This window comes from Leptopilina boulardi, unplaced genomic scaffold, assembly GCF_019393585.1.
Source record: "Leptopilina boulardi isolate dan_hultmark-lab unplaced genomic scaffold, ZJU_Lbou_2.1 LbouV2_384, whole genome shotgun sequence".
NCBI classification, from domain to species: domain Eukaryota; kingdom Metazoa; phylum Arthropoda; class Insecta; order Hymenoptera; family Figitidae; genus Leptopilina; species Leptopilina boulardi.
The window spans coordinates 923,259-937,447 of record NW_026137956.1 but is presented as its reverse complement, the minus strand read 5'-3'; the positions used below and the strand labels follow the sequence as shown (position 1 = coordinate 937,447).

At 26.5% G+C, this 14,189-nt stretch overlaps 2 protein-coding genes across 4 annotated transcripts in view; one reads left to right on the top strand and one right to left on the bottom strand.

Moving 5' to 3' along the window:
• Nucleotides 1–14,189, top strand: part of LOC127288312 (RYamide receptor-like) — a 130,138-nt gene that overhangs the window by 6,963 nt on the left and 108,986 nt on the right. For both annotated transcript variants that reach the window (XM_051315706.1, XM_051315705.1), the window contains exon 2: nucleotides 12,654–12,914. In XM_051315706.1, coding sequence (XP_051171663.1) covers nucleotides 12,679–12,914 — 236 coding nt within the window. In that variant the 5' untranslated portion in view covers nucleotides 12,654–12,678. The remainder of the gene's footprint in view (nucleotides 1–12,653; nucleotides 12,915–14,189) is intronic.
• The window catches only part of LOC127288326 (uncharacterized), a 278,443-nt gene that overhangs the window by 247,649 nt on the left and 16,605 nt on the right, over nucleotides 1–14,189 (bottom strand). For both annotated transcript variants that reach the window (XM_051315725.1, XM_051315724.1), the window contains exon 2: nucleotides 5,420–5,497. The gene's annotated coding sequence lies outside the window, so the exon portion shown is untranslated. The remainder of the gene's footprint in view (nucleotides 1–5,419; nucleotides 5,498–14,189) is intronic.

Genomic DNA, 14,189 nt, shown 5'->3' with positions numbered 1-14,189 from the left:
AACCCATTAACGCCCAAAAACTGAAAATTCTTTGTACACATTCAGGCTACGTTATTTTAAATAAATCGGTAAACATTTTCTACGAGAGGTACATTTCCTATAGGTCTTGAGTGTGCTCTTTCCGATTCCGGTATCAAAAATTAATTTCATCTAAGCCGAAATTAAATATGGCGGTTTAAATGTCAAAAAATACAAAAAAAGTTTCATTTTTTTCAGTTTGACATTTTTTTTCAATCGGAAAAAATGTAAGAATAAAATTAAATTGTCAACCATAGGTGCATAAAAGTTGTGTACTTTCGAGAAACGTAATGTAGAATAAAAAATTTCAAGATGGCGGACCAAATATGGCGTCAAATTCATTGTAAAATGTGAAAATTTTGTGCAATATTGGTCAAATTGACACAATGTAACTGGATTTGCCTGAATTTTGTTACTCGGGGGTTTTTGGGGTCGCTGATTAAGAATCTGAAGTCGGTTTTCGAAAATGCAAAATGGCGGATCCAATATGGCGGATGAAATTTTAAAAATGCATTCAATTGGTCTGAATTTTCATACTCGGGGGTTTTCGGGGTTGCAGATTACGAATTTAAACTTCATTTTTAAAAATTCAAAATGGCGGATCCAATGTGGCGGATAAAAATTTTAAAAATGCATTTATTTGGTCTGAATTTTCATACTCGGGGGTTTTCCGGGTTGCTGATTACGAATTCGAACTTCATTTTTAAAAATTAAAAATGGCGGATCCAATATGGCGGGTTTTGAAAAAAATCCATCGTATTTACATGAAATCAGTTTCTCGGGGGTTTTTGGGGTTGCTGATTAAGAATCTGAAGTCGGGTTTGTAAAATACAAAATGTCGGATCCATAACCACTATCTCCATAACATCCAATGTTTGCGCATCCGCAGAGAAAAAGTTGATGAATTCGTCGAAAAAGTTTAAAATTTACTAACTTCGTGCCCATCCAGAAGATAATATCTAGTTCATGAAAGTTTTACTAACTATTTCTTTCTGTGTGTATGTCACTAGAAATATTCAGACATTTGAATAAATAAATTTTTAATTCAGTATTAATAATTAAATCTAAAATAAACAAACTATATTTAAAAAAATAAAAAAAATAACATTCTTAATTTTGTCTACCTCCACGTGGTAAGAATTGGTAAACGCCTAAATGGGCGGCTAAGAAACAGAAACTGAAAACCCCTTTAGGCTATTTGAACGGATTTTTACATTTTTCATTTGTCATATTGGATCCGCCATATTGTATTTTTGAAAACCGACTTCAGATTATTAATCAACGACCCCAAAAACCCCCGAGTAACTGATTTCATGTAAATACGATGAATTGTTTTATTTAAGTCCGCCATATTGGATCCACCATTTTTAATTTTTAAAAATGAAGTTCGAATTCGTAATCAGCAACCCGGAAAACCCCCGAGTATGAAAATTTAAACCAAATAAATACATTTTTAAAATTTTTATCCACCATATTGGATCCGCCATTTTGAATTTTTAAAAATGAAGATCAAATTCGTAATCAGCAACCCCGAAAACCCCCGAGTATGAAAATTCAGACCAAATAAATGCATTTTTAAAATTTTATCCGCCATATTGGATCCGCCATTTTGAATTTTTAAAAATGAAGTTTAAATTCGTAATCTGCAACCCCGAAAACCCCCGAGTATGAAAATTCAGACCAATTGAATGCATTTTTAAAATTTCATCCGCCATATTGGATCCGCCATTTTGCATTTTTGAAAACCGACTTCAGATTCTTAATCAGCGACCCCAAAAACCCCCGAGTAACAAAATTCAGGCAAATCCAGTTACATTGTGTCAATTTGACCAATATTGCACAAAATTTTCACATTTTACAATGAATTTGACGCCATATTTGGTCCGCCATCTTGAAATTTTTTATTCTACATTACGTTTCTCGAAAGTACACAACTTTTATGCACCTATGGTTGACAATTTAATTTTATTCTTACATTTTTTCCGATTGAAAAAAAATGTCAAACTGAAAAAAATGAAACTTTTTTTGTGTTTTTTGACACTTAAACCGCCATATTTAATTTCGGCTTAGATGAAATTAATTTTTGATACCGGAATCGGAAAGAGCACACTCAAAACCTATAGGAAATGTACCTCTCGTAGAAAATGTTTACCGATTTATTTAAAATAACGTAGCCTGAATGTGTACAAAGAATTTTCAGTTTTTGGGCGTTAATGGGTTAAAAAAAGAAAAATTTCATAACGAAAAATCCTTTTATGTTATAAATTTAATTAATTAAGAAAGAAATTGTATACATTGCATTAAAAATTTATAGATATTTTTATTTTTCATTGTTTAAAAATAACATCTCACGTCAAAAGTTTTAATCAACTATTACAAAAAATTGTATTCTATTAAATTATATATATATGTACAAAAAAAAAGAATTGTTTCACGTATGCAAAAAAAAATTTAATTATGATTTACTTTTAATTAAAATGAAATTCATTTTTTTAATAACTTCTTTCCTATTAGAAATTTTAATTATAATTCTTGAAAAAATTTGTAATTTTCTACATTAATCGATTAGACGTCATATAAATTTTTTTTTTTTGCCTATAATATGAAAAAAAAAATTATTTTCTTAATTTGAATTTAATAAATTATTTATTTTAAAAAACGTAATGGACAACAAAATAAAAAAAAAGAAAACATTAAAGAAAATAAATATCTCAAAAGAAAAAATAAGAATATAAAAAAAATAGAAAACTGCAGTTGATCATAAATGTTGTGAACTTCACCGACGTTATGGAATAAGTATATAATCTAGATTGTACCTATTACAATATATTCAAATTGTCTGAATGGGACAAATTTTTCAGATTATAAAATAATTCAACTGAATCATTATATTTTTTAAACAAATTTCTAATATTAATTTAAATTTAAAAAAAATCAATCAATGTTATAAAAATTAATATTTTGTACAAAAAGAATCATTGAACAATTTTTAATTGTCGTCAATTTATAATTATTCCTTGGAATCTAAGCTTTCCATTATTAATCTCAAGAAGAATAAACAAAATGTTGCCAGGCTTACGCGAGTAATTAAAGAAATAGTGCAATTGTGCACGAATAAGAAATCATTATCCCGTATTTTCCGTCTCGCTGGTTAATTCGTCCTGTAAATTTTTTTGAATAAGAAAAAAAGAAAATAAAAAGAAAAAGTCTCTACGTTCATCTTTGGCGAAATTATCTCCATTTTAATGCGAATTTATCTTTCGCTAATTTTACACTCTGTAAAAGTATTTTTTTTTCTGTTAAAAAAAAATTGATGACACGTCATTGCAAAACCGTGGTTAATAATAATGAAATAGATATAGGCGCATACTCAATGGAAAATAAAAGGCAAAGGAGTCTGAAATAGTCATTGAGCACTGGAAAAAATAGTTGCTCGTTTGACTTTAGTAGTTTTGCATGGCCAAGTTGCGCGCGCACCGGCGGGATATTTAACTTTTATGTATTAGGCATTTTACCTTATGATGTCAGAGGCTGATGACGTCGAAGCCTGGAGGGACAACAAACGAAAAAAGCAATAAAGAAAGCTGTCAAACAAGTGATTTTGAGGTTAAGTTTTTGAAATTTTTAACGTTACCAACTGTAGATGGACTATAGTAAAATTATTTGTTGTTCCTCCAAGCTTCCAGCTGATCATGCAGCCATATTTAAGGTCAGGTCCAAATGAGGCAGAGCCATCTATATTGAAACTAAAATTTTGGAAAATTTTCAACAGCCTTTTCTTGAAAACAAGAAGGTAAAATGCTTTTTCCTTTATGGATAATTGATTATTGGCAAGATATACACCAGCTAAAACTTTTTTTGAGTTAAAATAATAAAAAAAATTTCATGTCAATAAATTAAATATGAGCACTTTTTTCACAAAAACTGTAACAGTACTTTCTCAGAAATTACAATCAAAAATGCAATTTCCATTTGGAAAATTAATAAACGCTAAAAAATACACTACCTAAGATTTACCAATCACGAAAATAACAAAAAAAAAAGTATTTTAACATAACATATTTTACTCATTATGACAGCCGTTTGGAAGGTTATATATGTCACCAGACGTTTTGCGGTTTTGCCGAAAGGAGGAGATTGGCGCTGTTGCTAATCACCTGAAATACATAATCTACCAAAGGGCTGTCACAATCAGTAAAGCAGTATCAATATGTTAAATATTTAATAAAAATTTTTTTTTTATTATTTTCGTGATTGGTAAATCTTAGGTCGTGTATTTTTTTAGCGCTTATTAATTTTCCAAATGGAAATTGCATTTTTGATTGTAATTTCTGAGAAAGTACTGTTACAGTTTTTGTGAAAAAAGTGCTCATATTTAATTTATCGACATGAAATTTATTTTATTATTTTAACTCAAAAAAAGTTTTAGCTGGTGTATTTCTTGCCAATAATCAATTATTCATAAAGGATAAATCATTTTACCTTCTTGTTTTCAAGAAAAGGCTGTTGAAAATTTTCCAAAATTTTAGTATCAATGTAGATGGCACTGCCTCACTTGGACCTGGCCTTAAAAGTGAAATACCTAATTAACCTAGTTTATTCTGTTAAATTAATCTTTTATTGAATATATTAAAAATTTATTATTTAATGAAATCTAAACTTAATATTAAGTTATTTTTAAAAATCTTTCTTTCTGCCTATTTTAATTAAATTTCTTCTTATTTATATGGCGAAAATAAAGTTTTCATTATTATCCATAATTATAAAATTTCATATAATTCGTATTATATAAAATAATTATAAAAATTAATTTAAATATTGAAACAAATAGAAAAAAAACCAAATAAAGAAATAGAATACTTGTAAAAGAGACCTAACCTAAATTCGCTACACTGAAAAAAAAATGTATTTGATTCAAATACCGGTGTATTTATGGTTATTATCAAATAAATATTTACTTGAATCAAATATTTCTTATTTGAATCAAATAAATGGTATTTGCTTCAAATACAGAAATATTTGATTCAAATATTATATATTTGATTCAAGTAAATATTTATTTGATAATAACCAAATACACCGGTATTTGAATCAAATAAATTTTTTTTTTCAGTGTATCAACTACAATTTGACATATCACATTAAAAGTAATAATTTTGCTCACTAGTATAATAATAAATCACTTGTTATCCTCACAATTCACAGATTGTCTTTTTCACTGTCATTGATTATTTCAAACTTTCGTAAACACAAATTTTTAATGCTTTGAAATAAAATCGACCGGCAATCTAAATCTTGTATGTTTACATACAATGATTCGTGTCAATAAGAAATGTACCAAACGTGTAGTTTACTGCTAAAGTCAGCGAATTATTATTAAAATGATTAAATAGTACTTTACTTGATTTCAGCAGTTTTTCATGGCAATGACGTCACACGAAATGCTCCTCTTTCATCGTTCAATTCACCGGGGTGCGTTCTGTAAAAACAAATTTTAATTTATTAAAAAAATTTAAAGAAAATTTTTATTGATTTTGATTGATTATAGGTTATGATAGAAATTTAAGTTATGGGAGAAATTAGAGATTAAGAATGAAATATTTTCAACATCCATAATAATTGGAGGGAGGAATAAATAAAAAAAAAAAACAGAAAACAAGTGAAAAAAATTATTATCATTAAAAATATGATTATTATTATTATTTCACTTAAATATGTTTATGCGTTAATATAATAAAATAATTAAATTGGAAATGGATATACATTTTTTTTTAAAGGAAAAAAAAAAATATATATATACCGAATATTTAATATTAATGACACTTTTATAAATACAAATGCATTTTTTTTTCACCCCCCTAAGAATTTCTCACGATTTCACGATAAATGAAATTCCCAAGTGACTGCTGAGGAAATGGATGAAGAATTTTCACGAATGAATGCTGATATATCTAATGTTAGTAAACGATCGTATTATATAAGGGTGTGAGGGAATATAATTCTCTATCACGTACCTACATTCATATATAGGGTGGTTAGAAAGTTCCTATAACTACTTATATATACCCGTCTTGAGAGTGAGAGAGATGGAAAGCAGATAAAGTTTGACTTAACGTGATATGGGTTCATAATTATACAGTGAAAGCGTTTAATTTAAATATCTCTTTTAATAGGATTACACCCAAGCGAATAGTGTGTCATATAGAAAAAGCTTAATACAATAACGGAGAGCTAATAAAATCAAGCAAAAAAATTTTAGAATTTAGAAAAAAAAAATTTTGTTTTAAAGGGGCTTGTTGGTTTTGAATTGATAAAAAAAACAACTTTTTGTCAGTGTTTAATAAACAAAATTATTTTCTTATTCTTATGATTATCCAAAAAAAAAAAAAAAATCATTAAATTTAATAAAATTCTTTAAAATAAAAATTCTAACTAACGATTTTTTAGGATAATCATAACAATAAGAAAATAAGAAATTTGTTTATAAATTATTATATTTAAAAAAAAAAAAAAAAAAAAGTTGTCAAATATATGCAAAAATTACGTTTTTTCCTCAGATATTTTCTGTTCGTCTCCATATAAAATGCGTAAAATGAAACTGGAATGATATCATCACTTCCGATTCTCGTAAGCCAAGGGATTATAATGCGTTTGACATTATTATAGTATCATCGACCATCAATTTAGCATTTCATATCATTCCTAGCTCATATATATATATATATATATAGGAGAGAAAATGATATAGAGACATTTGAGAAAGTTTTTTTTTATTGCTTATAGCATGCACGACATTCTTTAAATATATATTTTTTATTCATTTGTTTACTAAATCTTTTTCATTCTTAAAAAAAATATATATATTTTATATAGGTATATTATTTTCATCTTCTTATATAAATAATATTAAATTATAATTTAATTTTTTTAACGTATAATAAAAATTTTTTTTCCATTCATTTTTAAAATAGGAAAAAATAAAAAGCCCAAATTTAAAATATCAAAATAGCATCAACACCTTATATATTCTTATTAATAAAAGATTATAAATATTTGTGAATCAATGAAAATGTGATTAAATAAAAATATAAAATATATAACTAAATATTTTTCTATTATATTTGTATTGTATTTCTAGGTTTTCCTCTATTAGAAAATGAAATCTGCTCTTCCAGGGAAAACATTAGTGAGGGTTGTAATGAAAAGGGTCAGAATAAATTCTCACCTTTTTATCAGATTCCTGAATCTTGAATAGGAATAAAGCATTGCGTGTGTAGTTCTTTAGTTAAATATATATATTTTTTTCTTGAAATAAATGTTTTATTTGAATTCAAATAAAGAAATATGTATATATATATATATATATATAACTAAATATTTATAATTTCGTTTCTTGGTTAGGGGAATTTGAAGTTATGTTTGTCGGACATAGTCTCAAACCCAACGGTCCGTTAACCTATATTCTTGAATTTTTAGGTTATGTTTGACCTATGACCTTGAATTTTGAGGTTATGTTTGACCTATGACCTTGAAATTCAAGGTTATATTTGAACTAAGGCCTTGAATCCTGAAAACCTATGCCCTTGAATTTTGAGTTTATGTTCATTTTAATACTAATATAGTTAGATATATATGGGTCATTCAACATGTCAAATGTCAATTCGCCGCTGGGTTTGAGGTTAAAATCAGAACTAAATACTAAATTGAAATCAAACAAAAAAAAAAAATCGCGTTAAAAATCAATTGTATGAATTCAATAGAGAAGAAAATATTATATATTGTAAAATTTTGGAATTATCTTTATTGCTTTTCTTAATTCAAAAATATTACAATATATAATATTTTCCTCTCTATTGAATTCTACAATTGATTTTTAACACAATTTTTTTTTGTTTTATTTGAATTTCACTTGGAACGTATATCATACAGAAGACAAAGAATAATCTGATCCTTTCAATTTTTTTTTTTTTTTTTAACAAAATTATACCATTGTCCCTCATTTTTTTCTAAAGGTAAGATAAAAAGAGAGAGAGATAAAAAAAAGTAAGAGAGAGAGAGAGAGAGAGAGAGTTTTGACTGTGAATGATAACTTTCTTGAGCTTGTAACAAGAAAATTCAACGAGACTATATACAGGATTTGAAAAGATTCCCTTCTTTTATTTTTATATAAGTCTATTATTTATTACCGCGTAGGTGAAACTTTTCAAACGAAATAGATTTACATTTTTTAGTACTACATTGAAAAAAAAGAAACCATTTTCTCTGAGATAAAATTTTAACTTTATATCAATATTTTATTATAACATTCAAAAATAAACATAAGCAGATATTTTTACATCTATAAAAATGAAATTTATCTTTTTTAGTTTATTAACTTAGGAAATTATTAAAATTATAAACGCGTAACTTTTAACAGTGTTGAGAATTAAAATCAAAATAAAAAAAACTTGCTCCACGAATAATATATAATACATTTGTCAAAATTTTCTCCTGAAATACATTATTAAATTTTTAATTAATTTTTTGTTTTACCATATTTAAATAAAAATTATATATAATAAAAAATTATTTTTATCTTTAAAAAGTCGGAGAAAATTGATTATTATTTGAATTGGATAAATAAAGTTTCAAGTGATAAATTGTACGCAAGAAGATTGTTGGAGAAATATTATCGAAATTTTGTAATGATGGATTTTGTTTAAATATTTAATATATTTTAAATATATTATATATAAACGGAAAACGTTCATATCAGAAAAATTAAGTTCTTATTTAGAGTTTCACGCTTTTGCAACGCGCCTTAAAATTTTTATAACTTTTTAAAATAAATTTATAAATTTTATTTATATACATATATAAGTAAATATTTCTTAAATCATAAAATGTTTCAAAAACTAAATTGTATAATAATAAGTTAATTTTATTTTTCTGCTTTGTAATTAGTTTTAATTTTTTATTTAAGAAAAAAAAATTACTTACTCAATTTAGTTAAAGTTTCAAATTTTTGAATTAAAGTTGAGGGGATGATGAAAATAATAAAAATGCGAGAAAAAGTGCGATACAAATATTGCAAGCAAAAACGAGTTAAAAATAAAATTAATTTATCGATTTAGAAAAGATGCTGATAATTTCTTTCTTGCGAGTTTAATTATTAATAAATTAAATTTCTTACATCTAAAATTATACAAGAAAAAAAAAAACATCAAAGCCACTTTCAAATCGATAAAATTAATAAAAATTTTAACTCCTTTTTTTCTCCCAATGTGTTTATGTTTCATTTTTGCTTGTGTTTTAATTATAACCCGTTTTTATTGTCAGCCCTTTAACTGAGACATTTTCATCAGCTTCCATATTGTGAATTAAATTTTTTTTTTTTTTAAAGATTTGTTGGCTAATTGTTTTTATTTTTAAGGTATTTTTTTTAATTTCTTTTTTAGAATTGATTATAGTAAATAACCTCTTGATATACAAAAGGGATTTTGCATATAAACGTTCTGTCCATTTTGAAAATGTATGAAAAATAAAGAGTTATGCAACAAAATTATAGTTGGGAGTTATGTAACATGTCGCATATAACACATTAGTTTTTTTTTTTTTCTCATATAATCGCGCTAAAAATATGACATCCGAGACCTGTAGATATAGGTACCTGTATTCAATGTAAATTAGATTGGTTGAGCGGATTAATTAAAATCTGTTTTATCTGGAAAAAAAATTTTTTTTTTCATTTTTTGTAACTTAAATAAAAAAATTTATTTAAAATATGTCATTTTATTTACTTAATTTTAAATACCAAAAGATAGAATTTCTAAAAGTTCAAATTACAAAAAGATCGACTTTTGTAACACTATTATTTACTTTTAATATGTAAATTAATATTTATTTAATACATTTTTATTTAATTTATTACATAATTCATTTAAAAAGTTAAATTAAATATATAGAAATATAATACATTGATATGTTATAATCATTTTTTGTTCTATCATATATCTGTCACTTGTTTTAAAATTTTTCTTTTCCCAATTATTCTGCGATTTTTCGGACATGTATATATATATGCATACATATAAATGTCTTTGCTTTGATTAGTTTTTTTTTTTTCATTTTTCATGCCAACGCAACGACATCATCAAGTTCGCCTTCATTTTACATAAAAATAGTCTCCACAATATTTTCTAGAGTTCTTTTTTTTTTTATTGTTACAAAATAGAAATGACACATGTTTGAAGTTGACTTTTTTTCTTTGACAATAAATTGATTCGTTTGCAAAAATGTGTCTACGCAACAAAAAGTATATTCTTAAAATTGAGTTGATGAATCTATATACAAATAGAGATTTTCAACTTTATAACATTTGTAATATATTTTTAACGAGATGTTTAACAATGGCCTTGTGATATTTCTCAGAAATTGCTGTTACAAGGGGATTTTGCTTCAAATAAATTTTTCTACATCATTTGCATATATATATAAATATATATTTTTACAAAAGCTGCTCTCGACAATAAGAGGAGCGCAAATTAAGTGCTCTAATTGTAATTTCATTTTCCAACTTTTTCTAAATTTATATGGAACGATCCATGCCAAACCAATATTGGCCCAGTATTGACAAAATAGGCAACGAGCCTTGGCAGACAATATTGGGCCGACTCTTGTGGTGTTAATTGCGGTTGGACGTAGGCAGCCAAGTATCAGACGCCATTACTGGGCCAATCTTGGCTGCCATTAGTGTTCAACCCAATTATAGCAAATTGGAGTAACCGAGAATCGGTGCCAATATTGGCCCAGTAATGAGACAGAGTTTGGCCCGCAATTATGGCAAATCAAAATTACCAAGTATTGGTGGCCAATATTGGCCCAGTAATGTGACGATTTTTAACCTCAAACCCATAGGCGAATTGACGTGGAACAACCCATATATCTACCTAGATTAGTATTAAAATAAACATAACCTTAAAAATCAAGGTCCTAGATCTCCAGGATTCAACACTGAGAAAACTGTTTGGTATCATCTACTGAAGTTTGGTTCTCCAAACCAAATTTTTTATTTGATATATGTGCAACTAATCCGTTTGGTTCGGGCTACTAAATTTTTTCGTTGAATCATTTTGTTCGGTCTACCAAATTTTTTGTTTTGCACAACTAACTTATTGTTTTTAAGCAAACAAAAAATTTAGTTAAATGAAAAAAATTTTTTTCCTTTCTCAACCAAATTATTTTTTGGCTCACACTTATATTTTTTATTTTTCACTTAATTTTATCACTTTTGTTATCCTCTTTTATTACCCTATGTCTACTTAAATTAATTTCTATTGCGGAAAAACCTAACACTGCTGGGGATCGAACCCTCAGACTACGCAACGCAAATCAAGAACGCTGACCACTACACTAAGAATCCCAGTGACAATGTGAGTGTAAATTATTTTCATAAAGTATACAGGCTGGAGAAAAACTTCCGTTCTTTTAACAAGCTTTATTCTCTCTGTTCGATATGCATCACTACACACACTTTTTTACCGAATTTCTGAAACACATAAAAATCCCGAAAACACTTGAATAAAACTGGACGACACGAAGAGCGAAGCATGGTTAACGTGTGACATATTTACGAGAACAGCGCATGCGCAATTGAGCATTCAGACGGTTTGGTTTGGAGAACCAAATTATTCAGTTAACAGACGCAAAGGCTTGAACGAAATTTTTGGTACAGCCAACTAAATTTCTCGATTGATTGCTTCTTTCGTTACTGTTTTGTCAACTAAATTTTTGTAATCTTAACTAAAAGTGCTCCACCAAATTATTTTGTTAACATTACATTATTATTTTTCTCAGTGAAGGTCATGGATCAAACATAACCTTAAAATTCAAGGGCATAGGGTTTCAGAATTGAAACAAAACCTCAAAATTTAAGGACGTAGGTCAAGGTACCGTTGGGTTTGAGGCTATGCCCGACAAACATAACTTCAAATTCCCATAACCAAGAAATATACTTCGCTCGTATGTATATATATATATAGATACAGTAAATTCCCGTATAGCATTCAATACTCTGAATCGAGCCAAATTCTGAATGGTACGCAAGTTTGAATGCTGCGCGAGTTAAACGGTAAGCGAGTAATCTAAACTCCCACGTAGCGTCGAAATTCTCGCCTAGCATTGATTCTTGAATCAGCGGTAGCGATATCTTTTTAAAATATATATATATTAATTCTATTGTTAAACATTATATTATCTCTATTAAATAATAAAGTGCAGAACTTGAATAATAATTCTTACTTATACTTATATAAATGGCGAATTAATGTAAACATTCGACAACGCCATCTGAAGCGAATTCATAGTATCAAGTTTCACCTTTTTTAAAAAAAAAGTCTTTAAATTTTTAGCTATGTTGACATTTTTTGTTGTAGTTGAAAAAAAATTATAATTATTACACGTTACTACAGATCATTACTCGTTATTACAAGGTTATACATGATATTACGCTTATTACACGGTTACTAAATAAAGAGTATACAGTGGATTATCTGAGTAAATTCTCCCTCGCCATTTCCATACTTTATGAAGTATGGAAACCGTTTTTTACTTTTATAAGATAATATTGATAATACTTTTTAATTGTTTCTTTTCAGAGTGAGTTAAAGAGGACCTTAAGCCATGGATGACAAAGGAGGCACTTCGTTATACAGCAGCTCGTCTACTATAGATGACAAGCATTACAATGATAGCTTTGAGGTCGAGAAAATGAAAGCGATCTTGCAAGGATTTTACGAAGATTTCAATAACGAGACAAATTATTTATTGATCACACTCTATGTACCAGTTTTCGTTCTAGCTATCACTGCAAATTTTCTTGTCATCATAGTGGTTTTCAAATATCATTATATGCGAAGGTATTTATAAAAAAATATATAAATTTTATATATATAAATATAGAGCAAAATTTCTATATCAATATTTTTTTTCTTATTATTTCGAATAGTGTAAAAAAATTCAAAATTTAATTCTTTTTTGAAAATCAAAAATATTTTTCACTATTTCTTAAAATATGTATAAAATAAATTAAATTTAGGTTTATAAAATATTTTTTCACTTTTAACAAAAAACATTCGCTTTTTTAATAAAATATAAATTTTTTCTAAATAAATTTTAATGTATTTGTATATATCTGTGTGTGTAAATTAATCGTACCCTTCCTATATAACGAAGGGATATAAAAATAATAAAAATAAGATAAAAAAAAATATATATATATGTATATTCATTTGCATATGTGACAACCAATATTCATGCAAATTTGCTCGATAGATTTACTCATATAAAAGAGAAAGAGAGTAAAAAATTTTTTAAAAATATTTCCTGCAACTAATAAAAAAACGTATTGTAAAAAATGCAAAAAAATAAAAAAATTTTTAAATATCGGATCGAAAATGACAAATACTGAATTAAATTGTTTTATTTTTATTTTAAATGAAAATTATACCTAATATCACACTATAAAAGTGAAGAAGAAAAAAATGATTATATAAATTCAATGAATAGTTTCCCTTGTCAAATAGAAAGATGACCATTCAATATTTGTCGGAACTATAAATCATATAACGTGCTAGTTTCTTCACCTTAATCTGCTTTAATTAATCCGTATCATTGTTTCCTACAATCGTTACAACTGTCTCGTTCTAATTTAACTATATGCTTTTAATTATAATTCCATTTTTATGTGATATTTAGGGGAGACCGGCGCGGCGTTACTTGGCGCACTTTTTACTCTTTGTTGTGTAACTCACTCATTTTTGCTTTTTTTTTTAAAGTTATTGTATAGAAAACTTTTTGTAACCTTGTAATATCTCAGCTTTAATTTAAAAAAAAGAAAGTTGCAATATATTTAATATACTTTTCTTTTTATACCACTTTATTTGAAGCTGTGCAAAGTGCGCCAAGCAATCCCGGCCCGGGATTTAAATTTTAAAAATTAAAAAATTTCATTTAAATTAAAAATATTTTCTATGAAATCGTAAAATTATCAAAAAATATATATATATTTTTTTTAATAATTACGCTGTGAATATTTAAAAACCTATTATTCGCGGTTAAATTTTTCGAAAAGGATTGTTATTTGTGTTTATTAATGTGTAAATTTCATTTAATCATTTTATTAATATTTAACG